Raw genomic sequence first — 25,918 nt, 5'->3', positions numbered from 1 at the left:
AAGACATTCTAGTATCTAATGTGATTCCGGAGTAGGTTATAAGAAGCATGAACTCAAACTTGAACTCTCAATCAATCAATCAATCAATCAATCAATCAATCAATCAATCAATCAATCAATCAATCAATCAATCAACCAATCAATCAATCAATCAATCAACAATGGCTTATTGATTAATCATTAACATTGCAGCTGAAAGCTGAATTGCGTTCAAAGATGTACATCGTTAAAAACGTTCACGGCTACAGTCTTAAAATGGAATTGCGGCAGTTGAACTGCATCTGACATTAAAAATATGTGCACGTTACAAAACCGCATATACATTTCGCATATTCAAATGCGTATTTTGCTTATTCATATTTCTTTTACATGTTCATATACATATTTTCTTTGCTCGCATGATCCAATCTTCCAATCTATTCATCGGACTAAACATGTTTTCTCAACCTATGCGTTTTGTAGGCAAGAAAACAGACCAGTGCAGTAGCAATTGATCATAACAATAATGTCTGACATGTTGGTCGATTTAGCACATACATCTACAGGCTCAACATCGAGCCACCGTCAGTGGTCGCCTCCGTGTCGTATTCGTACACAGGCCTGACGTCTGAATCTATCTCCTCCTCACTATCTCCTCGTGACTCATAGTCAAAACCCGGCCTAGACTGTACGTCATTAGGGTGGACTTTGAGGGACTCTGCCCAAGCTTTGGGGGAGTCAGTCCAGGGTTTGGGGGAGTCAGTCCAAGTTTTAGGGGAGCCAGTCAAACCTTTGGAAGATTCAGTACAAGTTTTGGAGGAGTCAGTCCAAGCTTTGGGAGAGTCAGGCCAAGATTTGAAGGAGCTCTGTCCATCGTCTTGTGACCCACTGATTCCGCTGTCACGATCACTCCTGCATTCCGGATGGATCTTGCTCCTCCTTTTCTTCTTCCGTCTCTTCTCTTTTTCGGGCCCGAGAGTACGTTGAGGAGCGTTCATGTCTCGCTGTAGCGGCGGGAGTGTTCCTCCGCGAGGAACCGACGGTGTCGTCTCCTCCTGTCCCGGTCGTGCAGGAGTTAGCCCGTCTACTGGATGCTGCAGGTGCCTGAAGTGACATGTAGTATGTAGAAAAGTTAAAGTGTTCTCCAGTACACCACAAACTAAAGCTATTCAAATCATGTGTAGAGCCAATTCTGTTATATGGCTCTGATTCATGGACTCTAACCAAAGCCCTGTCCAAGAAACTGGATGGTAACTCCACGCGCTGTTCCGGGTCGCTCTTAACTTTCTCTGGCAGAGCCGCTTTATTTAAAAAAAAACTCTAAAATGGTCTACCCCCGATCACTAAAAGACCATTCAGAACCAAAGACTGGCTCTTGCTGGCCATGCAGACCGCAAAGTGGAGATGGCCGATGAAGTCCTGAAGTACGGTACTCGGACTCAAATACAAGTGACATGTTAAATGATCTTAACTCTTACCAACTGTCGCACGAGTTGATTGGTATAATCTCAGATTGTTATCACTATGGTTAGCTTCACTTATGATATCTTTACTTTTGTGATGTTTTTAATCCAATTCTAAAATCAAGAACTATTTGTTATGCTGCAAAACTCTTTCACCAAACGGTCAGTAAAACTACGTAAGCCCTGTACGTGAAATGATCAAGATAAAATGTTTTGTTTGAAGTACTAGTCAAAATACCTGTTTATTTTAGCGCCAGCCACTGGTAAGGGTTGCCGTGCACGTCTATTAGAGGGAGGCGACGTTGTTCGTTCGTTGATTTCATGGTACACCGGTTCCGTGTCGTTCACTGGCGTTGCTGCTGCATTTCTGTCCAAAACCTAATTGAAAACGATATTTGCATTCTCTAAAGTATGTAGGCAACCATGGTTTAACTCTGCAGTTTGATTACATCTGCTGTATAATCCCAATCAATATAGATGAAGACACACGGATGTCATACATGTAAAGCATGAAAGAATTATAAATAATCTTTGTAGAATATACACATGTATATATATAGAGAAAGGTAGGTAGGTAGGTAGGTAGGTAGGTAGGTAGGTAGGTAGGTAGGTAGGTAGTTAGGTAGGTGGGTAGGTAGGTAGGTAGGTAGTTAGGTAGGTAGGTAGGTAGGTAGATAGGTAGTTAGGTAGGTAGGTAGGTAGGTAGGTAGGTAGGTAGGTATAGATATGTACTAAAATAGCACATACCTGGTGCAGACGTGCAGGAAGCTGTGTCGGTATCAACACACCTCCGTTCTGTTCCCTGGGTGTTTCAAAATTTGGTAAGCGACATTGTAAAGCAGGTATATCTATCCAAAAGGAAAATACATTCTTCTCTGACACTTTGATACGATAATGATTCACGACTCACCCTTTGTTCTTTTTGGGGTCTGCAAGAATCTCCGGGCGGATACTGGCGGTTGACTTGGCCCTCTAAAAGGTAAAATGAGACAATATTACTATGTCACTGCATTTTGTATTGCCTAGAAATACATATCTTTTTCTATAAATTCATTGACATGTCGTTAAAAGTCAACTACAGATACTGCGCATTATCGACTTTTCAGCCCAAAATGTATAAAATGTTGGTCTCTCACCTCAGCACGTATGGTCTTCAGGCAGTTTACACGGTTCCTTTGCGGAGAAAACAAACGGCATTTTACAACAAGCACGAAAATTGGTAAAAGCTAGACATTACCTGTCAAAATAGATAACGTTCACTGATTAATTAGCCATGTAGGCTGGTAAGAAGCGGGCTCATCAATAAATTTTATGAGTCATTTCATGAAAGCGTCAGAAACAGGTAGACAAAAGGCGATCCAATCTGCCCACGTTTTGACTCTTGAAAATGGCAAATAAAGTAAGAAACGGTAAAGTCTTAATTGCCCTTTTGCTCACCGTATCATACTTTGAATGAGTTATATGAGTAACAACTGTATAATAAAGGTCACCAGCATGGAGACCGTGGAAAATTTGGCAATGGATGGCCCACTGAATGCTTACCTCAAGAGAAGAGTGGTCAACAAGACGACCAAACATGTGAGAATACCAGTGACGATCTGCAGGGCTAGGATCACCGTTCCCTTATCAGGCGGCGCGACTGGGCATTCTGTCGACATAGTAACAGATAACTCATTGTAGTAAATAGTGTGTTAAGGTCTCGGTATCTGACGGGAATTATACAAGAATTAGAGTTCCACATTGGGAAAATCACTTTCTGAAGTCCAGTTTCTTTTTGTGTTCACTTCTGAATTCAGATGCACAATGACATCTAATTAATAAGCAAGATTTAACATGACCAAAAAAACAGAGCAGTACTACTTAAATCTCCTGCCAATCTTTCCCCATTTACGTGATGTCAACTTACTACTACCACTATGTCCGGAACGGATGCACAGACTCACAGCTCAGCTACCCAAAATTATACTTCCGTACCCAGAAGTAATAAGATATCTCACCCGGCATTGGTGTAGTCGACAGCTCGTCTGGTTCCTTTATGATCAAAGACGCGTTGCTGGGAATAGACATAATTAGCAGTACGTGAATATCGCTGTCGATGTTCAATGTACAACAAATTTCAGTCAAATGGAAAAGACGAATAAAAATTTTATTCAAGATTTCAAAATCCAAAAGCCGGGTAATACGCTTTTTGAAACATTTGAACCATGGCTAATGTCACACGATCATTAAACGTTGCCAATGCGAAGACATTGATTAAATGTCATCATTATACTCAATCTAATCGCGTTTTAATTCATGGTTGATTCAGTTACAACGACACGTACACTGTAAGTTGCCTCTGTAACAAGAGATGAAACTTAATTGAACGTTGGACAAGCAACATTCTTAGAATCGCAATCAACCATCTCAAATTGTATACTATTTCAAGATTTTATTGAGTCGGTTGCTATGAAGCTTCAATAATCTCACACAAAAGGTTTCGGTTTTTAAATGTAAGCCAAATAGTTGCAGAAATTCTGATTAGTAATGACGCTGGTAAGTTTGAACTTTAACCTACAAGACAATGTCTATAATTAGCCACAAGGTACTTGATTATGTCAGTGAATGAATGATTGAATGTTTACCTCCGTTTTTGTGGATTGCCTCGGTCCACTGCATAGATGGTACAATACCTGTTGGATTCTTCTTCTCCCAGTGTATTATCTATTAAGATAGTACCGTTCCACGGGTCGATGGTCAGCACGTACTGAGAAAAATAAACACTATAGTGTAGATGTTGTTGACTTAAACATAAATCATTACGTATCATGTATATGGCAACAATTATAAACATTGACATATTGTAAAAGCGAATGCTGTCTCTATTCCAATGGAAACATTGCAGCGCGTATGCTGCAATCAGCGTGATCTTGAAATGACCCTACACGACACATTTACTTAAGCTTCAATAGGTGTTGGAATTTTCATCTGAATCATGATGCGCAGAGATTTTGTATTAAGACATTAATAGAGTTATTATTAGATATCATTAGATGTTTAGAAGTTAAAACTGTTGTTCTAACCCAAAATAGAAATGTTCTCAGTTAGAGCTTTTGACCAGTCACTCTGGTCTACCTCAGTACACTGACCCAGTGAGGCTTGTCACGTGGCTTTTCTGAAGTGTGACGTCAACTCTGGGATTACTGTACCAGATACCTTTGTCCCAGTGTTGACGTGACCAATTGTACTTGGTGCATATCCTTTTAATGAGGAAGACGAGAGCGTCTGATACGTTCTAAGTGAGAACTTTGTGTTAACTTTAAAACAGAAGTTTGAAGTATTAACTATAATCATACAGAAGTTGAATCATTAGATATTGAGGTTCTTCACCAAACTTACCCAGAATGCTTGGCATGTCCGGTCTTCAAAGGAATACACGATCTCCCCATCGGAACCAGAGTCATCATCTGTTGCTTTGACCGACACGTTTTCAAAAATGTGTCCTCTTGGAAGCAGGCTGTCATTAACATGGAGCTCGTAATGATCTGAGTGGAGTAAAATAAAACTTGTCCGCATGAATTTTCAGTTCATTTTCAGTTGGATTACCGATGGCAGAAAATTGCAGTCAATTCAGGTAATGTTTAGTTTATAAATGGTTACATATTTTAGTGGTAGTGTATAAAAGTCAAGTCCGGTAATGTAAACTTAACAAAGGTTAACAATACAAAGCGAATTATCAAAGGGACACAAACCTTTAGTGAATGTAGGTGCGTGCCGGTTCGTTGACATTACATTAACTTTAACTTTGATTTTGTGTATTTCCAACTCGTTGACGTCGCCTTCGAAGTCCACTGAGTTCTCCACAAAGACGTAAAATAGCTTACGGAAAGGAAACAAAAGCCAGAATTAATAGTGCGTAGATATTCGTATTAGCGTCTTGGTCATATGATTAAATTTCTACGCACATACATAATCATGTAGAGCTGTACGTGTGTGTGTTTGTTCTTAATCATGAACAGTGGTACCCAACAATTAAGAACCTTTAATGTCTAATGAACATCAAGATATGACTTACATAACTTGTTACATCCAGTGCTCCGTTGAGGGTTATGGCTCCACTTGCTGGATGTACAAGAAACAGCCCAATAACGCTCTTCCAATCCTGACCTATTGCTGCTAGAATTCCATTCTGCTCATCTAGGCGAAATCGCAAGATGGCGTTCTCACCGATGTCCCGATCCGATGCAGTAACATTCTTTACGATGGTTCCGAGTGGCGTGTCCTTTAATAAAAATACAGCAAGGAATGTCACTTTTAGCTAGATTGAGCTTGCGTTGTCACACGTACTTGTGTGATATCCAATGATCAAATCGTTCTGTATAGGAAACAGCAAGAAATTACATAATATATGCTAATGACACAGAGAAAATAAAAACGCTCAGATTGAAACTGGCTGCACACTGCGTCAGGTATTCTGACATGATTATAGCATCCATCCTTGTCCTAACCCCAAACGGTCAAAGAAGTCGAGTAAGACCTACGATTAAATTCATGGAGAACCTTAAATCATATCAGACACCAGCCAAATAGAAGTGAAGGAAATCTAGTCTCTGATAGAGTGGAAGACAGTGCTTTCAAGTTAGGTTCGAGCGGGAGGTCGACCAACGTAAAGTAAGTATACAATGAATCGATATATCAGTGCACACTAACCTGAGGTATGGATAGCTCAATGTCGTCAGAATCTGGCACGGGTACGTTGTCATTGATGTCCAGAATGGTAATGTTAACTGTTGCAGAAACGTTGGCATATTTTCGCGGAGTTCCCATGTCGTAGGCACTCACGATAACATAGACATGGTCGTTGTCCGGCTCTCTGTCCAGTTCGGGAACGTTCACGATAAGTTGTCCTTCTGATGTCACGTTGAATAAACCTGATAGTGAATACACAAAACAACTTGAAAGGTACAACAGTTTAACACAATTTACTCGGAACAGTACAATAATCTATTCTTCTGTCAATATTTTTCATGCTTCCAACGATATAGATTTTATATTTTAGTTTAAAGCTATGGGACTGAGTGAGTAAGTGAGTGAGTGAGTGAGTGAGTGAGTGAGTGAGTGAGTGAGTGAGGCTCCATTCTAAATGGAAAAGGTGAAATCAACTTTCAGAGTAGTATCCCTCCCATTAAAGTAGCAATACTAAAAAAAATACTGAATAGAAATGGATGATACCTTCGTGTGATGTATCAGTGATTTCCAGTTTGACCACACCATTTCGTCCCTCGTCCGAGTCTGTTGCATTGAGCAGAACCCCTTCAACGTCTTCACCCCATTCTAAACGTTCTCTCACAGTCACATTGAAGAAAGTGGTTTCAAATTCAGGCCAGAAGTAGTTCACTGCTGTTATGTTGATGGCGATCTGAAAAAAATACGACAAATATTTAATCAGTAAAGTTACTTCTTTTCTTGATAAGACTTTGAAACGCATTGACTGAAATTGAAATTGAAATGCAGTATTTACCAGTCCTAAGCGCATATGCCATAGGCATCCCATACCACATTTCGGATCATAACACACACAGGGGCTATGAATACACATTTTGGTGTGTAGATGCCTCCAAATCCAACAATATATGGTTTTGAAATAAAAAAAAAAACTTAATGTGATTATTTTAAAAGCCTATAGAAAATATATGATAAAAAGGCCAGGGGTATTTATTTGCCAGTCTTAGCGACTTTTAAAGTTTGCAACAAACAATTCACTAATTCACTATTGACCTTTATTGTTGTATTTAGTGAAGGAACTCCATCATCGTCAGCAGTAACCTCGATACTGCAGGAGTAAACTTCTTCACGCCGGTCAATAGAGTCCAGTCTTTGGTTCACGCTGATTTCACCACTTGTTCCGTCGATAGAGAAAAGCTCACGACAGCTACCTCCTGTAAAAGTGACAAATTCAAAGTTTCGTTTATTTTCTCCTTTTTAGACAATTGGTTGATATATATTTTTCGTTGTCCTGAATACAACTAGAAGAAATATAGAGTAAAAAGGAAAATGTGTAGTTAGTTCTCCGTACGGTCTAAATTGAGTGAATTTCTGGGATGATTTCAGCCAGCAGTATCAAAATAAAAGCTATGTCGACATGTCTTTGCAGGCAATTGGTTCCATTGTAGCCTGCTTGAAAACTCTACGGCATTTAATAGACTCGTGCGACGACATTACAATATACGGCAATATGACCGTCGTCCAATATTTTTGTCGGAAAACTTTGACACAAATAACCACAAGTATCTAAGGCATGCTTTTGGAAAGAATATCAACTAGATTTTGAACGGCACATGCATGACTGATTCAGGAATGACCGGTAGTTTATGGTCGTACGACAAAGTTGAACGCCCTGTTACCTGTCAATCTGTAGGAAACATCATTGCCGTCCCTGTCCTCAGCAGACACCTGAAACACGCTGGTCCCCGTCTTAGTATCTTCCGGAATTGTTACAGTCTCATGTTGAAGGGTTGTAAAGTGAGGCGGGTTGTCGTTGACGTCGTTGACGGTAATGTTGACCGTTGCGATGTTGCTCAGATGAGGAGCGTCAGGATTGTACGCTTCAACCAAGAATGAGTAGACGTCTTTCGTCTCCCTGTCCAGCTTTCTAGAAGTAAAGATACTACCTCCAGCTGGATAGAAAGGAATGACATGAAGAAACTGAAGCTTGTCATTTGATATTTGACTTCATATGTATATACAAAAGCAACATTTATTACACCTACAAATGATAAATAAGAGAAACCAATCATACAACAAACACAAGTAAAAAGTGCAGGGTCATATTTACCTCCGACATGAAAGCTTCTTTCACTGATGATACGATACTCTACGTCTGCATTTGACCCAAGATCTCTATCTTCGGCAGAAACTTGAAGTACCTGCGAAAAAGAAGTATTAGGAACAAGCATTAGGGGTCAGAATTAAGGGGTGTAATTAAGCAGCTAAATCATGCTTATCGTAGCTTTCCTACAAGTCAGGCTCCGAGAAGCTTGATCACCAACTCTGCAACGTCAGCAGAATTAAAGACATTCTTACTCTGTTGTATGAGTAATAATGAACCATATCAGAATTGGAACTGTTAGTTCCATGATGTTTAGAGTGTAATAAATGGTGTCAATGGGGACACTGAATCATGAGCTCTAAATGAGCCAATATCTATAGATGAAAAAGATGCAAAGTTCCTATTCCTCGTTTGGAAAATCAATGTCCCGGTTTATAGGCTAACATTCAATGAAAAGGGACTCCATAGATGTCAAATTTCTAGTCGCAAGACATTGGTAGGAACCAATTAGAAGGAATGTCCAAAGCCTTAAGCAAGTAGCTCACTAACGCCTATTATATCCAGCATTAGATTTGCAGCTAAATCTTATACATAAGTACAGCTAGGCCACTCACCATAATGCCACCCTCTTGCTCTTCATCTATGTAGCCGACGTATGTGTTTTCCAAGAACACAGGTGGCTCATCATTTATGTCGGTAACTTTAATTGTCACATTTTTGGTTGAACTTAGAGATGGGATTCCTTTGTCCGTGGCCTGAAATAATGGGAAAATAGCTTAGGAAAGCTCAGACATCGTCACTTATTGCCTGCACTACAATAATAGAGATGGAAACAATCATTTTGGTACTTTGAATTTTATATTTTACTTAGCACGCCTATAGTTACCAAAACAATCATTCATAACGTTCTAAACTTGTTATTTATCTCATAATGTTAGAAGCATTACAGATAGAAGCATATGCTATATATAGATGCATTCATAAATTTACATCGAAAAGCTTACTTTAAAAGACATTATGTATTACATACCAGGCGTTGAAAGAATCTGCTACAAGCTATATATCTGACCTGAATTGTAAGGATGATCTCGTCGTTGTTTAAGCTCTCTCTGTCAAGCGGTTTCTTCACATGGACAGAGCCGGAGGTGATGTTTATACCAAATGAGTTATCTGGAAGAAAATATAGTATAGAAAGATTTCACTTATGTAAGGAAACAAGAGGTTTTCGTTTTAGGACCCGCGCCAAATTTCATGCCATAATTTCTGAATGGCTTAACCTAGAACTACCATGTACCAACCTCGATTACTTTTCTTAAAATTCAAAATGAAAATAAGTTAAGTTTATCTTGTTTTGTGTTGTCGGGTTTTGACAGGTATCTGACTATGACAAGCAGTTTACAGGTGATATTCAATATGTCAGTCTCGTTTTTGCCAATATTGGATGAGCAATATTCAGTAGTTTAAGTCTAAACGATCCCGCGATCGGCCGGTCAGCGACGGGCGATGCACGAACTTGCCGATGATTCGATGTTTTCGTAAACTCAGCCAGTCATAAAAACTCAACCACTACAAAATATGATTCTTGAACTATTTTTTGAGTGGGCTATTACTACCTGTCCACATAATTTGTTGATATAGATACAGTAAAGACAGCCGTTCTTGGTGCCCCATATAGCACCCTATGACTGCCGTCATGGTGTGTTCCCTGTGCACGTCAAAGCCACGTTATAGCGTGTCACTCAGCACGCTTACATACCTGCTAAACGATGTAGTTTTCTGGTTTTCTTTCCCAGGATTAAATCTCATGATCAGTGAATTACCTTTCATCTGTCGAGTGTCTTTTATTATTGTAACACACTGCCTAAAACGTTACAGCAATAGTACACATATACGTACCAGCATTGCCATCGATGATGTGATATTCCACAGTGCCATTCAACCCGGCGTCTCTGTCCGCAGCAGACACAGTTCCCACCGTGCTACCGACACTGTCGTCTCCCTCTGCCACCTCGAAAATCACTCCTCCCTCCGAGAACACTGGAGGCTCATCATTCACATCCAACACGTTTACTACAACCTAGTGAGAGAAAAAAGTCAGAAAATTAGTTGTAACGCTTTGTAGTGCATGGAAAATAGGATTTATAGCTATGACAATAAATACCAGATTAGACTGGTGATTGTTACTTTTGGGATTTTTAACTACATTTAACTACTGTTTTTCGTTTATCTCTGTGTGTGTGTGTGTGTGTGTGTGTGTGTGTGTTAGCATAACTTAAGAAGGACTTAGAAAGACATAGATCAAGGCCAAATTTGGGACTCCTGGTGGCTGGCCTTGGTACTGCTGCAGACCATCTGTTGTTGTTTTTTACCTCTTTTAATTAAAAAATTTGACGACTCCAGTTTCCTCAGCAATGCTGAAGCGTGACTGGGTATCTTTTTTTTATATTTACAAGCTGCTTAACACAACAATTGAACTCTCCCACTACTACATGTATAAGGAATGAACATGTATGATATTACTTGCCTTTATCAAGGAAGTAGGGGCGTATACTTAATTTAACTTAAATGTCGAATGACGTCCTTACCGGTGCACTTGCTTGGCGTCCTGACGTGTCTTTCGCCACAATCACGAGAACATGCCGTTCTGACGTCTCCCTGTCTAACAGCGAAGTTCCTCTATATGATCTAGTGTGAATTACGCCCTATGAAAAGAAGAAGAGCAGATAAAAAACCACCTATCTAATGCAATGCTGTTGGTATAGTCAATGAATTTCTTGTATAGCCTTCTTCGCAGACTTGTGCGGCGACGGCATTATTATTTTCGGGGAGCTGCTCGAGTTATGCCGCGGAGGGAGTTTTGCCGGGAGCTTTTCGTTAGTTTTTGGGAATCATTTAGAAAAAGTGTGTTTATTGTTTAGAAAACACCATACCAAAGACAGTTTAATTCGAATGCAAAGGCATTAAGCTCTTCAATGAAAGGTGTTGAGTCTGCCATTCCAGAGGACAAACATAAATTCGAAACATTTCACCAACATGTAAAATGCATAGAATACATCTGGCATATATCTAATATACAACTACGACAGTAACTTCTTTAACAGCAGCATGTCCATACCTGTTCATCCACTTTAAACAGAGGACTCTCCGGTAGAATGGCGTACGTGAGCCCTTCCTCGGCTATGGAGACGTTCAGTATTGGGACATCCCCCGAAATGTTCTCGGTAACATCGATAGTGTAGGTGTCGTTCTTGAAGTTTAGCGGGTCCAGCGTCACTCCGGTTTCTGGCTCGACTATTTGTACAACTAACGTGAAGTTGGAGGACATTTTCTTCTCCCCGTTATCTGTTGCAGTGACTACAGATGTTACCTCATTGACGTTTTCAAGCTGATGATTCAGTTTGACGATGCCGGTGTCCTCATCGATGCTGAAACTTTCGCGTGTTGAATTTATGGCGAATGTTACTTTCCCGTTGTTTCCACTATCGATGTCCAAGGCCTGTACTACTGTTACTATAGACCCCTCCGGTGCTGTAGCAAGCAGGCTATAATTATGATTTATATCAGAGATAATTGGCCGGTTATCATTTGCGTCTGTGATGTCGATTTGCAGGATACTCGTCTTCCCTGTCAATGCGGGGATTCCCGTGTCTTGTGCTTCTACTTCAAACTCAAAATATGTCTGTCCTTCTTCGTAATCCAGAGTTTCATTGACAACTACTGCGCCGTTAAAGCTATCAACATAAAAGGGTCCGACCCCATTTAGAATTTTATATCTTATGTCGGAATTCTGCTCAGTTATGTCTGCATCAGTAGCCGATAAATTTCCGATCGTTCCTCCAACTTCAATGTCTTCACTTACGGAAAACTTGTACACGCTCTGTAAGAATACCGGAGCATTGTCGTTAAAGTCCAAGATGTTTATTGTCACTGTCTGCGTCCCAGTTTGAGGCGGGCTTCCGAGATCGTGAGCTGATATGTTAAGTGTGAATCTGTTCGTAGTTTCCGCATCCAAGTGACCACTGGTTACTTCAAGTTCACCTGTTGTTGGATGGACATTGAACAAACGGTCTCCGCCTTCTAATGTATAGACTATTTCCGCGTTGGTTCCTTGATCGGCATCTGTTGCCGACAATGTGGTTATAAGAAACCCTCCGCTTACATGTTCAGATATGTTGTACTCATTGACAGTGGACTCTAGGATTGGCTCGTTGTCATTTATGTCGTCAATGTTAATGGTAACCGTTGCCGTTCCAGTTCGGCTTCCGGCTCCTCCACCTCTATCTGTTGCGGTAACTACGAAGTTGTACTGCGCTCGTGATTCCCTGTCAAAGGCAGCATCAAAGGAAACATAGATCGCTGCTGTCTGTGGATCTATTGAAAACATCCCGGTGGCGGTGTTGTGAGATGACTGAATGTCGTACGTGACGGTGCCATTGATGCCAAAGTCCGCATCTGTCGCCTGGGGAACCTGGTTGTTAGGCTGTATGGGTAGATTGTTGACATGATGAGAAAAATGAATATTTTGTGAATTTTGCATTTTTGTACGTGTACGGTTTTAAATGAAAGCATTTTGTGAAATTTGCATATTTTTGTGCTTTGGAATGAAAACGGCTTGTGAAATTTGCAAATTTGTGTGCTTTTGTATGAAAACGCTTGGTAATGTTGTGTGCTTTTGAATAAACACGGCTTATGAAATCTGCATATGAGTGTGTAAATGAAACCATGGGGTAGATATATCTATATATCTATATAAGGCAATAAAAAGACAGTGTACATGTATGTAATACAGTGGTCTACAGTACTTACGAATAGGACTGCAGCATCGGCCTCCGCGTTTTCGGCAATATGTCCCACGTACGTCTGGGAGCTGAATACAGGCGTGTTGTCGTTGATGTCAGTCACATTGATGGCAACAGAGATCTGTATAGTCAAGGAAACAATTACACATCCAATGTAAAATCCATTAAGTGAAAATATCAACGCAGAATCAATTATTTGAGAAGTGGATCTGCTTGCATTGATGACATTTGGTACTTCATGGTAAATTAGACCATCAACGTCGGCCGTATTTTCCACAAGGGCTTAGTTGTATACTGTGTAGCTATGCATGATACATCTGCTTATCATATACTGAAAAGCGAGGAAGACATCTATATAGATAGATAGATAGATCAAGTCAAGTCACTGAATCGAAGTTGAAAAATGATGATTTTGACTGTCTCCAAATTAACAGAATCCGATCAGGATCACTATCGGCAGAGACTCTATCGATAATATTGCCGATTCTACCATATCGGCGTTCCTACTCTGGGAAATGTTGCAAGATTAGCCCGCTCAAAAACAGCCACTACTTTAAACATCGCCATTTAAACTTGCTTTTATAAAAAAAATCAATTTCAAATTTTAAAGCTTATGCAACTTAAGGTGTTATGTGATTGAAGTTAAGAAAAATGTGAACTGTTATCACATACCAGCCTTCCGTCGCAGGACCCCTCTTCGTAGGCCACCACCGTGAAGGTGTACCTTCCCTGGAAAGTGTTGGACTCCCTGTCGATGTCCGCAGCAGTCCTCAAGATGCCCTGTTGCAAGAAAAAACCGTCAGATCTTCATGTTTCGTAAACGTAACAAAATGAACATAAAATATTGTGTGATTTAAACTTAACTCAGTGTATGATTTGGTTGTTTGTTTATCTGTTTATTATTGAGAGGACGTCTCTAACCGAAGCTAGGTATAATCATTTCAACCCAAGTTGAGTGAAGAAATGTTAAAGAGCGTGTAAAGAGCATTTCCCAAGGGCACAATATTGGGCCCTATCAGGGATTCGAACCCAGAACCTTCAGATATAAAGTTTCAAAATTAAATCCCATAGAATTAAGTTGATATCCAGTAACTGTAAATCTTACCGTAGTATTGCCAAGAGAAAATTGCTGCGCCTGTCCTGATCCATCATCCTGTAATATGAACCTGTAGTTTCTGGGTGATTCTTCGGGGTCTTCCTCTTGCAGCTTGTCGGAGAAATTAGCCACGATAGTGCCTACGGGTATGTTTTCCTCTATACTTTCAACCACTGCAATCTGGATGAGACTGGACGAAACGATAGTCAGATCTACAGCTCTATGTGCATCGGTCGACCTTTGGACCGATCCAAGGTCTCTAGCCCGTACAGATATTTCTACCAGAAGGTCACTGGGCAAAGATTCAGTATCCTTCACACGGATGATACCATCAGTGGCAGTGATTTGAAAAGCATCGTTGTAAGACATTAACTCGTACTCAACCATGCCGTTTGTACCGTCATCTTCATCCGTTGCCTTGACAACTGCCACGATCGTGAGCGCTGGGGCGTCTGAAGAGATGATACCCCAGACAGGAGTGTTTTGGAAGATTGGAGGGTGATCGTTGATGTCAGTTATTTCTACGTTTACAGTAACGATGGCTGTTGACGTGTGGTTAACAACTACGGCATCAAACCAGAAAGACCGCGTTTCTTCTCTGTCAAGGGACTGGCTGGTAGACACTATTCCCGTAAATTCATCAACATAGACGAATTCGCTATAGGGACCGGGTCGCAGGAAATACCGCGTGGTTTCGTCTCCATTGAGTTCTGTTGCCAAGTGTGCAACGGTTGTCCCATTTGGCTTCTCCTCCTCCACTTCTGTTTCCAATGTAACGTGGGGGCATCCGGTTTTGTCGTAGATCCATTCCGTATGATTCACATCAATGAGAACATTGTATATGTGCAGGAGGGCAGACGGTTCAGTGCTGTTATCTATGGAGACTATGGTCAGCCCGTACGCTCTGTTTGGATCGAGCATCTCCGAGACCTTCAACAGTCCGTTATCTTCGAGAACAAATTTGCCCTCATCAGACCAAAGTATTTCGAATCTAACATTTCCGTCACTGTCTTCTAACGAAAGTCCCCTTAGATCAAGAACTGTTGAAATAAGAAATGTTAATCTTAGTGATAAAATCAACTGAGGCAAATTATAGCGCAGACGAAACCCTAGCCGATGTCTTAGACTGCCATAGACAATTATACGAGACAGGACGAAATTCTTTGCGCAAATTTCTTCCTTCAATAGAAGTCCTGAACAGCTGTTCCCAAGTAAAGGTATACACAGTATAGGGCATTTAAGTACTATGCAGGTAACTTGGAATGCAAATAATCATATGTCAATTCCGCAATTCAAGCTACGACTAGTGCCAATCCCACATTTAGTGACACTGTGGAAAACGTGCTAGTCTATATGTTAGGTTAACACGCATGTATAAAGAAAGAAACCGTTACACAACCGATTCCTCCATCAATCAAGTTAACAAGAACGTCTGACTGTGTATTGAGTTACAATATTATATTCCTTGTAGTCTTTAACAAACCAGCTCTAACTACTCATACTGCCAACTACATTTATAAGATTACCAGAAAGCGAGAGGAAGTTGAAAGTACTTGTGTACTATAGCAGTTTTATTATCAACATTGATGATGTCCTTTGTCAATATGTGACCTGTCTTTAGCCCAGTGGGGCAAAATGTACAATAAAGGTCTTCATTCAATTCAATATTCCCTATGAAAGGTTTATAATGGTGCGCTTACCTATGTCATGTACCTCGTAACCGGGCTGGATAGGTGAGCTGACTGTCTGGAACAAGTGGGAGAAATTTCGCGCTTCTCGGCCTGCAGATATACAAAACTTATAAATATATGATAATGTTATGGCAGCATGAAATGTTATCATTTCGCGATGGGAGAAAAGTAGTAGGAGAAAAGGGAGCCGGGTACAAATAACCTTCATTAAGCCAGGACGGAGGCCGCTACTGACTACCGCTACCCCATTGAACCCATTGCTCACGTCACTTCTTAAAATGACGTGGAATGAGAAATCATGACTTCGGTTATTCACAATAGTCTAATGACGTATAGGATGTTCAACTGCTTTCTACACTGGGAGCGATCAAATCAAATCCTTATTTGCATTATTTTGAAAATGCTCCATGGTTCACGATTTTTATTCGGAACGTTTGTACTGCAAAATATACACTTGTTATATACTGCTTAAACTCTCATAAATGCAATTATGCTAGATTTACTTTTGAACAAAAAAAGGAAATAAAAATATTAGACTCAACTGTAGAACATTTTAATATCTTTAGGAACACGAACCTATTTCACACAGTTGCCACTCCAAGCCAGTTCCTTCACAGGACGGAGCTCCGTGCAGGTCTGCCCTGTCCTGACAGGTTCGTGTTCTGATGCGAGCCTCCACAGCCGTGTAGTTCACATACCGGGCCTCACAGTCCTCACTCCACGGGCTCCAGTCACCCCACTCCGATTGGTCTAAACAAATAACATTCAGTAATACAATAAATTCAAGACTTGGTCTGAAAGCTTCTACATTTAAGCCTTAATAAGTCGTGTGTATCAGCAGAGACATGAAAGCTTCTTGGTATCAGTTTAAATTCTGTCTATTATTATCTTCTTTCGTACTGCTTAGCCCAATAACAAATGAATTAGTAGCAGATGATTGGGCTAGTAGCAGCTTGATTTGTACTATCAATTCAAGACTTAAATAATGTTTGATATGTGATAGAATATGAGCAGAAGCTATACACCTTAATCGTTCGGTGCTGAGGTAAATTGAAACAGTGAAGGGACTAAATTGTTTGTTTAAAGTATGCATATTGGATTGGAGCTTAAACATAACATTGAAAAATACCAACATACCACGCTTTACCTTTTGAGCTGATAGGCACCAGTGCAAATATTACTGGTATAAATCAACAAATTAAAAGGGAGAAATGCGCTTGGTGTCAGAATAACATTAGATGCACACATGGCATTAGATTGATACATGTTTATTAAATGGCTTTAATTAAAAAAGCTGGAGATATTTACTTTTTTAAAAGACAACAAATGAATACTAACAAATTTCACAGTGCTCCCCGATGAACGTTTCTTGGCAGTCGCATCTGTAACTTCCCAGTCCATCCACACAGACGCCTGAGTTCCAACAGGTCACATTAGCGCAGTCATCCACATCTGTAAGACAATTTAATACAATTTTCCATTAATACAACTCTTGCCTCTTACAGTTCATAGCATACAATGCAACGTTATATACATACAGCTTATAATGTGATATCAATGATTTCTGTTATAACATGGTAAATGTTTTGACGTATTTTTGTGATACAGGCTTTTAGAATGGTTTTATTTGAGTTTTTTGGCTGTGTTATAGCAAATGTATTACTGTGTTAGTGTGCCGTGTTTACCATGAGTCATCACAATGGAATGCAGGGCATCAACCAATAGGCATGCAGCTTTCCTCTATACTTCTTGCTGATTGGCTGTTGGGATTTAACTTGATTAACACCTGCACAGAGCATTTCCACCTGCACAGAGCATTTCTTGCTGATTGGCTGTTGGGATTTAACTTGATTAACACCTGCACAGAGCATTTCCATACTGACAGTATGTCTTTATTCAAGTGTTTTGGTAGGTATTTCAAGCTTTTCTGCTCCAGCATTGGAATGCGGGGCATGAACGTTTTTTATTTATTTTGAAAATCAACAGTTTGCATTATGCAATTAAAAATCCTAACCAATAAAGTAGGGAATAGCTATCCAACTGTTGTTTTAGTTGTATGTTACTTCATATTATAGTTATATCAATGTAAATCATTGTTTTCCCTTGTGTTTCTCATTCTTTCCCTGCCATGTCGTAAAATGTGGTGAACCCATCGCTGTATTTGCTCCAAAGCAAATATTGGCCTTTCTAGTTTAGTAAATAATTTCTAATGAACAAGACTTAAAAGGTACTTCAAGAGAGAAAACATTCATATCATTGTATAAAGTATATGGATCTTATGCTATTGTATGATATGAAATAATATTATACATGTTTAAAACATGAAGTCGCTCTGAAGTGTGATGTCAACACTGGGTCAAAGATATCTGGCCCCAGTCGCGGTTGAGAGAAGGGTGATGGGCCGACATCGTTTACGAGATACCTTAATCTGTGTGACGTCACACTTCAGAGAAGCCACGTGACAAGTCTCACTGGGTCAGTCTACAGAGGAAGACCATAGTGACCGATCGAAAGCTCTAGGTGAGAAGTATTCCTTTTAATTTGTCAGGTGATATGGGTAATATGTTGCTTAAGTAGGAATAAGTTGCAGACTAATGACTAATACAATATATTCAAATTATTTTTAAAATCAACGCACTAATGCACATGGATTCTTGTTCTCTATAAACTTCATTGCACTAAAAATACTAATCAAACTAAAAAAATGTACTCACCAATGCATATAGACCCTTTTTCTATGTATCCTTCATTGCAAACGCATTTGTATCCGCCCATTGTATTCGTGCACGTCTCATTGTGGGTACAATCGTGTAGGCGTGGATCACCGCATTCATCGATGTCTATGGTTGACGTGCAAAAGAAAAATAAAAGAGGTAAGTTACTCTGGCATCTCTAGTTCCAATTACAGATTTGTACCTGTATTTGTACCTGTATATATACATGTACATATATACCTGTATTCTATATACAGGTCTATACAGGTACCATGATGGAATACAGGTATATATACAGTGCTAGTACATCAAACGCAAGTCATGTACATTGCAGGTTGCTTACGTACAATGTATTAAATAAAATTTTTATTTTAGACATTGAATGAAGGCTGGAAAAGGACAGACCCAGATGAAATCTTGGCCCTATGTCTCGGTAAGGGATGAAGAGGATATTAAGCAAATATAAGACCTTTAGGGTAATTCTTACCTATGTAAATAAGAAAAAAGTTGTTCAGCATACCTTCACACACAAATCCGTCTCCATGGAATCCATGATCACATGAGCAGTTGTACTGATCCATGCCAATCAGGTTTGTACATGTGGCGTTTAGATGACAGTGATGCGTTCCCTCTTCGCACTGATCAATATCTGTAATAATAAGTAAATATATATACATCATGTTAGATCAGAATCATCTAAAGAAATACACTCAAACTGAAGTTTGAAAGATACAAAAATCCATTTAACTTAAGTTCATGAATAATGCTGATTGTTATTCAGAACTTCAGGAACCTTATGTTTCTGAATGACATATATTCTATACCTATAGGTATAGAAAGTTACATTTCATAAATTGATTGGTATAGATCCATTATATTGATATTTATTCTCAAGTAAGGGTTTTGTCCATCCAACAGGTCACATTAGCGCAGTCATTAATACAACTCTTGCCTCTTACAGTTCATAGTATATAATGCAACGTTATATACTTACGTATAGCTTATAATGTGATACCAATGTGCTTTATGTCATAACATGGTAAATATCTTAATGTTTTAAAGTTTCATTGCACTTAAAATGTGTACATGTACGTGATGTATTGTTATGTCTTACATGTATGTACCCTCTCCTGGAAGAATAGCTGCCACCTTCGGGTGGGCAGCTAAAGGAGAGTTTTCCGTCAATAAACCTCAATGAAATACTAATTAAACTAAAAAAATGTACTCACCAATGCATATAGACCCTTGTTCTATGTATCCTTCATTGCAAACGCATTTGTATCCGCCCATTGTATTCGTGCACGTCTCATTGTGGGTACAATCGTGTAGGCGTGGGTCACCGCATTCATCGATGTCTATGGTTGACGTGCAAAAGAAGAATAAAAGAGGTAAGTTACTCTGGCATCTCTAGTTCCAATTACAGATTTGTACCTGTATTTGTACCTGTATATATACATGTACATATATACCTGTATTCTATATACAGGTCTATACAGGTATATGGAATACAGGTATATATATACAGGTATGCTAGTACACAAAACGCAAGCCATGTATATTGCAGGTTGCTTACGTACAATGTATTAAATAAAATTTTCATTTTAGACATTGAATGAAGGCTGGAAAAGGACAGACCCAAATGAAGTCTTGTCCCTATGTCTCGGTAAGGGATGAAGAGGATATTAAGCAAGTATAAGACCTTTAGGGTAATTCTTACTTATGATAAATAAGAAAGAAGTTGTTCAGCATACCTTCGCACATAAATCCATCTCCATGGAATCCATGATCACATGAGCAGTTGTACTGATCCATGCCAATCAGGTTTGTACATGTGGCGTTTAGATGACAGTGATGCGTTCCCTCTTCGCACTGATCAATATCTGTAATAATATAATAATAATAATAATAATAATAAATATATACATCATGTTAGATCAGAATCATCTAGAGAAATACACTTTGAAAGATATATACTAAACTGAACTTTGAAAGATATATACTAAAATCTATTTACTTATTTACGAATAATGTTGAGTGTTACTAGTATTCATAACTTCATGAACCCTACGTTTCAAAAATAGGTATAGAAAGTTACATTTCATAACTTAATTGACATAGATCCATTATATTGATATCCATGATAAAGTAATGGTTTTGTCCATACTTGAAAAAATGTTGTTATACCATCTCCATCTTCTTTTGTTTAATATTTGCCCTCTGTTAAACTGATACCACACACATATACACTCATCTTCCAATACAGATTTAGTTTTACTTCCAAAAGTTTTATGTAGCAATAGAAACAAGATATATATAAACCCACGTTGTGATTAGAATGATAAGAACACGCAGGTTACAAAATAGCCTGGATGCCAGATTGTTGTCAGCGGCAATATACAGAACAGCCTCTACAGTTAAATCTGGACCTGGAGCTGAGAAGCTAGCCTGGCAACAGTCTAGCACCCAGGCTATAACTACTATAAGATAAGAAGATATCATCCAACCAGTGCAGTTGAAACCGTCTCCTCCATAACCGCCCATGCATGCACAGCTGTAGGACCCGTCCGTGTTGTAGCACTGGGCGTCTTCATGGCAGAGATCAGAGTTATCCAAACATTCATCCACATCTGAAAATTAAAGATGGGAGCAATGAAATAATATATCTCTAATTTTACAGTTGTTAATGTGCTTGGCGTAGTGCATATGTCTATTAAATAAATGCACAGGAATAATGATTTGATAATGTTATTACCAGGTGTATACACCATCACCTCTTAGTGACACAAACTCGACAGATAATTTTTCCAAATTGCTTGATTCATTTTATCATATGTAATGTTCTACTAACCACTATTGGTCTAACATGAGACATGAGAAACAGTTACAACTTCAATCTTGCTTTCTATCGCAGATTCCATTGCTATGCCCCTCCTTCCACAGTACCCGATACTTGTTGTCTCATAAGAAGTGTTTACCAATTACACAGATGTAACTTTTGTATGCAGTATATTGACATAACAAAACTGACCCTTGCAGTAGGTGCCGTTTCCAGAGTATCCCGGTGGACAGACGCACTCGTATAGATACACAGTATCTACACATAATGCACTGGGATGACATGTGTGGTTGTTTCCAATACACTCGTCGACTTCCACCGGAGTAGTGGCCATAGTCTGCGTTGCACATTCGCTGGTCGGTGGTGTAGAGACAGTGTCATGACTTGTTGTGATCCTTTCAGTCGTTGCCAAATGGTTATTCGTGGCCGGTATTGTAGGAGTTTGGAATGATGACATGTCAGTTGAGGGACAAACACATGAAGAAGAACCGGGTGTATTGGTTTCAGTTGAGGACACCTTGGTTGTACTTTCATTCTGTGGAACATTTGTGGTCGTTTCCTTTGTAGTTGTCATAGATGAAATTGAAGCTGTAGTCAGTGCTTCGGTTGTTTCCTCAGTAGTTGTCTGTGGCGAATCTGTAGTTGAAGTCAGAGGTTCGGTTGTTTGATCTCTAGTTGTCTCTAGTAAATTTGTAGTTCCCGTTGGTGTAGTTGAAGTCGGGGGTTCAGTTGTTTGATCTGTAGTTGTCTCTTGTGAATCTGTAACTGTCATCCTTGCCGTTAGTGTAGTTGAAGTCAGAGGTACGGGTGTTTGATCTGTAGTTGTCTCTGTTGAATCTGTAGTCATCATCATTGCCGCTGGTGTAGTTGTAGTTATCACCGATGCCGTCGGTGTAGTTGAAGTCAGAGATTCGGTTGTTTGATCTGTAGTTGTCTCTGTTGAATCTGTAGTCATCATCATTGCCGCTGGTGTAGTTGTAGTTATCACCGATGCCGTTGGTGTATTTGAAGTCAGAGATTCGGTTGTTTGATCTGTAGTTTTCTCTGTTGAATCTGTAGTCATCATCATTGCCGTTGGTGTAGTTGAAGTCGGGGGTTCAGTTGTTTGATCTGTAGTTGTCTCTGGTGACTCTGTAGCTGTCATCATCACCGCTGGTATAGTTGAAGTCAGAGGTCCGATTGTTTGATCTGTAGTTGTCTCTGGTACACTTGCAGTTATCATCATTACCGTTGGTGTAGTTGAAGTCGGGGGTTCAGTTGTTTGATCTGTAGTTGTCTCTGGTGAATCTGTAGTCATCATCATTGCCGCTGGTGTAGTTGTAGTTATCACCGATGCCGTTGGTGTAGTTGAAGTCAGAGATTCGGTTGTTTGATCTGTAGTTTTCTCTGTTGAATCAGCTGTAGTCATCATCATTGCCGCTGGTGTAGTTGCAATTATCATCATTGCCGTTGGTGTAGGTGAAGTCGGGGGTTCAGTTGTTTGATCTGTAGTTTTCTCTGGTGAATCTGTAGCTGTCATCATCCCCGCTGGTGTAGTTGAAGTCAGAGGTTCAGTTGTTTGATCTGGAGTTGTCTCTGGTACACTTGCTGTTATCATCATTGCCGTTGGTGAAATTGAAGTCAGAGGTTCGGTTGTGTTCTCCGTAGTTGTCTGTGGTGAATCTGTAGCTGTCGTCATTCCCACCGGTGTAGTTGAAGTCACAGGTTCGGTTGTTTGATCTGGAGTTGTCTCTAGTAAATTTGTAATTGCCGTTGGTGTAGTTGAAGTCACAGGTTCGGTTGTTTGATTTGTAGTTATCTCCACTGAGCTGGTAGTTCCCATCGATGTTGCCTGTGAAGTTGATGTTGTATTATGTGTTTCAGTTGTTTCCCGTGTAGTTGTCTCCTCCGAGTCGGTAGTCACCATCGATGTTGTCTGTGAAGATGAACTTGTACTAAGTGTTTCATTCCTTCCCTCTGTAGTTGTCTCATTTGAATTGGTAGTGAACATCAATGGTGTCGCGGTGAAAGTTGTATTCAATGTTTCCTCGGTAGTATTCATCAATGCCGATGAATTTGAAGCAAGCGGTTTGGAGGAGTGTGTTGTTTGTGCCATGGTGGACTGTGTCACGAATGTTGTACTTGCAGCTGTTTGATAATAAAAAGGACGCAATTAGCTATTTTTTTCTTACAAATAGATCTACATCACTTATTAAATGTGTGCTTATCAAAAGGACGTTTGTACGATCCGAAGTTGAGCGAAACCCGTCGTGCATTGTGCATAGCACGGTGTACAGAACGTCTCGTTTTAATTTAGGCCGTGTTCGTGGTAGTTTTCAAACTTTGTGTAGGAAAAAAAATCGATCTACGTATCTACGACGGGTGAAATTCCAATGCAAAGGTCGACCAAATATCCAACCGTGGTTCCACGCAGGCGCAGTACGTTTGCTTGTGCCACATCGCTGCCCGTGACGGGTCGTTCCGTTTGGGTGGTTCTGTTTAGTGTCTGTTTGACTGAAACACTATCCACACCAGTATCCACACCTACTACAAATAAAGGCCACTTGAATTGAGCATAAGGATGACATCCACGCGCGCATTAATTTTCGCCCACTCCCCCGCCCTTAAAGTTTTCGACCATACTGTAAATCGTACGAAACGGCTGTGTGTTTAGTCATTTGTTCTACCTTCATGACCACGTAAATTTCATAACAAATGCAACTTTTTTTACCAAACTTGCTTTTTATTCGTACGCTCGCATCAGTTTTGGGGTTCCCAGTGGATGTCATCCCTAGAATCAAATTAACGTGGCCTAACGTTGACTGTACATACATTGTAACATGCTTGAGTGGTGGATTTTGGTAACCCAAGAAGTTTGAAACGTTACCCAAGTCAACAGTCGAATTCCGTAACACAATGGCAACCACATGCATGCCGCTTAGGTGAGGTTATGGCACGTACGGTGATGTAATGTACATATTTTGCAAACTGTGATGATCCAATAAAAGAACTTTGGTTTGTTTGTCCCACGGCCCCCGTGGCAGGTTCAATAACAGTAACGGGACTATAAAGATCTATAAAGAGACTCTTTTTACACAGCCATGAGTTTTAATGGAGCCGACCTTTCGATGACCGTCTGTTACCTTAAATTCTTCAGGGCAATTCTTAGTCTGGTTCACATTGCACTGCAGCACAGGTGAACCAGTCAGAATTGTGCTGAGGAAGGTGACAGACGGTCACCGAAAGGTCGGCTGAATAAAACTCATGATTTTGTAAAAAGGGTCTCTTTATTCCGTGACTTGCCAACCTGATGAACCTATTCAATAACAGTGATAAGACTTTGATATGATAGTTTATAGTGTGCCCCGACGGCAGTCACCTGACTGCTATGGGACCGACGGTGAGGGTGACGGTGACAGTGTTTTCAAAGGCGTCAGACGAATGTAAGGTGGGGTTTTCCGTACAATTAATGGAAGCATGTTACTGTGTCAAATAAACTGCACATGTAAAATACGCCGCAAGCGTAAAGGAACTTACAAATGCATGTACGTAGAGTTTCAGTATGTACCCACTCGCAAAGTCCGACGCGTTTATATATGCAGGTGCATGAACAAACGATCCGTTTCTTAGCAGCCAGAGCATATATGTTTAGTGTGTTGTTTGCAGAACAAAGTGTCTTTCTTGACCATTTAAACATTGTCAACGTTTACAGCTAGCTAGCTTTACAGCAAACTAAGGTTAGGTGTAACAGGTCGCTCGGTGTAAAAAAACATATAGCCAGCTGCCACCGCGCCGCGTGCCTACGAAGCTGGCGTGCTACGCCGATTGGTGGTTATACCGGCTATACATACATGTATGTAGAATCACAGTGATTAGTTCGCGCATCTGACATTCGATACAAATTTGTGGTTACGTTTTTGTGTTTCTAGATTAAGTAAATACTCACTGAGTTAAATGTACCTTGCAAGCTATGCATATTCACAACGTTTAGTCTACATTTTGATTTCAATCAAACGAAATAAATACAATATTTATAATTTTCAACACACAACAGCAACGTTTCATTCATTGTACTACGCCATAACTTCTAGATGAAAGTCCAATGTAGCGCTTTTTAACTCACCTTCAGTAGTAGCTTGACCGCTACCTCTTCCAACCAAAAGTACCAGAACCAACACCAGGAGAGACCCTCGTCCCATGTTGATCACCGACATCATAGTTTAGAGTGGAAACGAATCATGGATGCTTCCACAAAGAAAATATATCAAGGTGTGTCCAGTCTGAGCTCGGGGATTCCCACACATAGTCCGAGATTTATTTCCGTCAGAAACCGGACTCTACTGCGCAGTGTACTTGTTTGCATAATAAACTCAGTAGTAAAGTAAGGGCTGACAGTATAGTATTTTCAGGATGAGAAAAAGGTGCTATCATGCTATGCTTACGTGCTTGCTACATGTATGTTAACCTAAAAAAGTTCCCCAAAAATGAGTAAATTTAGCAGTTAATGGTGATTGGGAGCTCCAAGCACCTTGAATGCAAACACACGATTCACG

General features: G+C 39.9%; 1 protein-coding gene across 1 annotated transcript; it reads right to left on the bottom strand.

Annotated features, from left to right (window-relative positions):
- Positions 1 to 416: 416 nt before the first annotated feature.
- On the bottom strand, positions 417 to 25,620 carry LOC109480513 (protocadherin Fat 4-like). The gene is made up of 25 exons (XM_019782718.1): positions 25,489 to 25,620; positions 21,579 to 23,513; positions 21,055 to 21,177; positions 20,302 to 20,430; positions 19,780 to 19,905; positions 19,071 to 19,199; positions 18,551 to 18,676; positions 17,175 to 17,288; positions 16,413 to 16,586; positions 15,846 to 15,926; positions 14,155 to 15,185; positions 13,722 to 13,829; positions 13,057 to 13,170; positions 11,366 to 12,730; positions 10,836 to 10,952; positions 10,147 to 10,327; positions 8,257 to 8,325; positions 7,826 to 8,098; positions 7,200 to 7,360; positions 6,654 to 6,840; positions 6,132 to 6,352; positions 5,174 to 5,300; positions 4,821 to 4,966; positions 4,067 to 4,188; positions 417 to 1,083 (listed from the first exon to the last, which is right to left on the bottom strand). The coding sequence occupies exons 1-25, from the start codon at positions 25,580 to 25,582 to the stop codon at positions 540 to 542; spliced, it is 7,797 nt and encodes a 2,598-aa protein (XP_019638277.1). The 5' UTR covers positions 25,583 to 25,620; the 3' UTR covers positions 417 to 539.
- Positions 25,621 to 25,918: the final 298 nt, after the last annotated feature.

The sequence above is a fragment of the Branchiostoma belcheri genome, unplaced genomic scaffold (assembly GCF_001625305.1).
Source record: "Branchiostoma belcheri isolate BF01 breed outbred unplaced genomic scaffold, Haploidv18h27 scaffold51, whole genome shotgun sequence".
Taxonomy (NCBI): domain Eukaryota; kingdom Metazoa; phylum Chordata; class Leptocardii; order Amphioxiformes; family Branchiostomatidae; genus Branchiostoma; species Branchiostoma belcheri.
This window is presented reverse-complemented; position numbering and strand designations above follow the sequence as displayed.

Excerpts from the sequence above, each read along its gene's own strand:
- LOC109480513 (XM_019782718.1), bottom strand. The coding sequence starts at position 25,582 with ATGATGTCGGTGATCAACATGGGACGAGGGTCTCTCCTGGTGTTGGTT. Across the intron at positions 19,906-20,301 it reads AGATGGATTTATGTGCGAAG|ACATCGATGAATGCGGTGAC; the intron begins GTATGCTGAACA and ends CGTCAACCATAG. Across the intron at positions 17,289-18,550 it reads AAAAGGGTCTATATGCATTG|ATGTGGATGACTGCGCTAAT; the intron begins GTGAGTACATTT and ends ATTGTCTTACAG.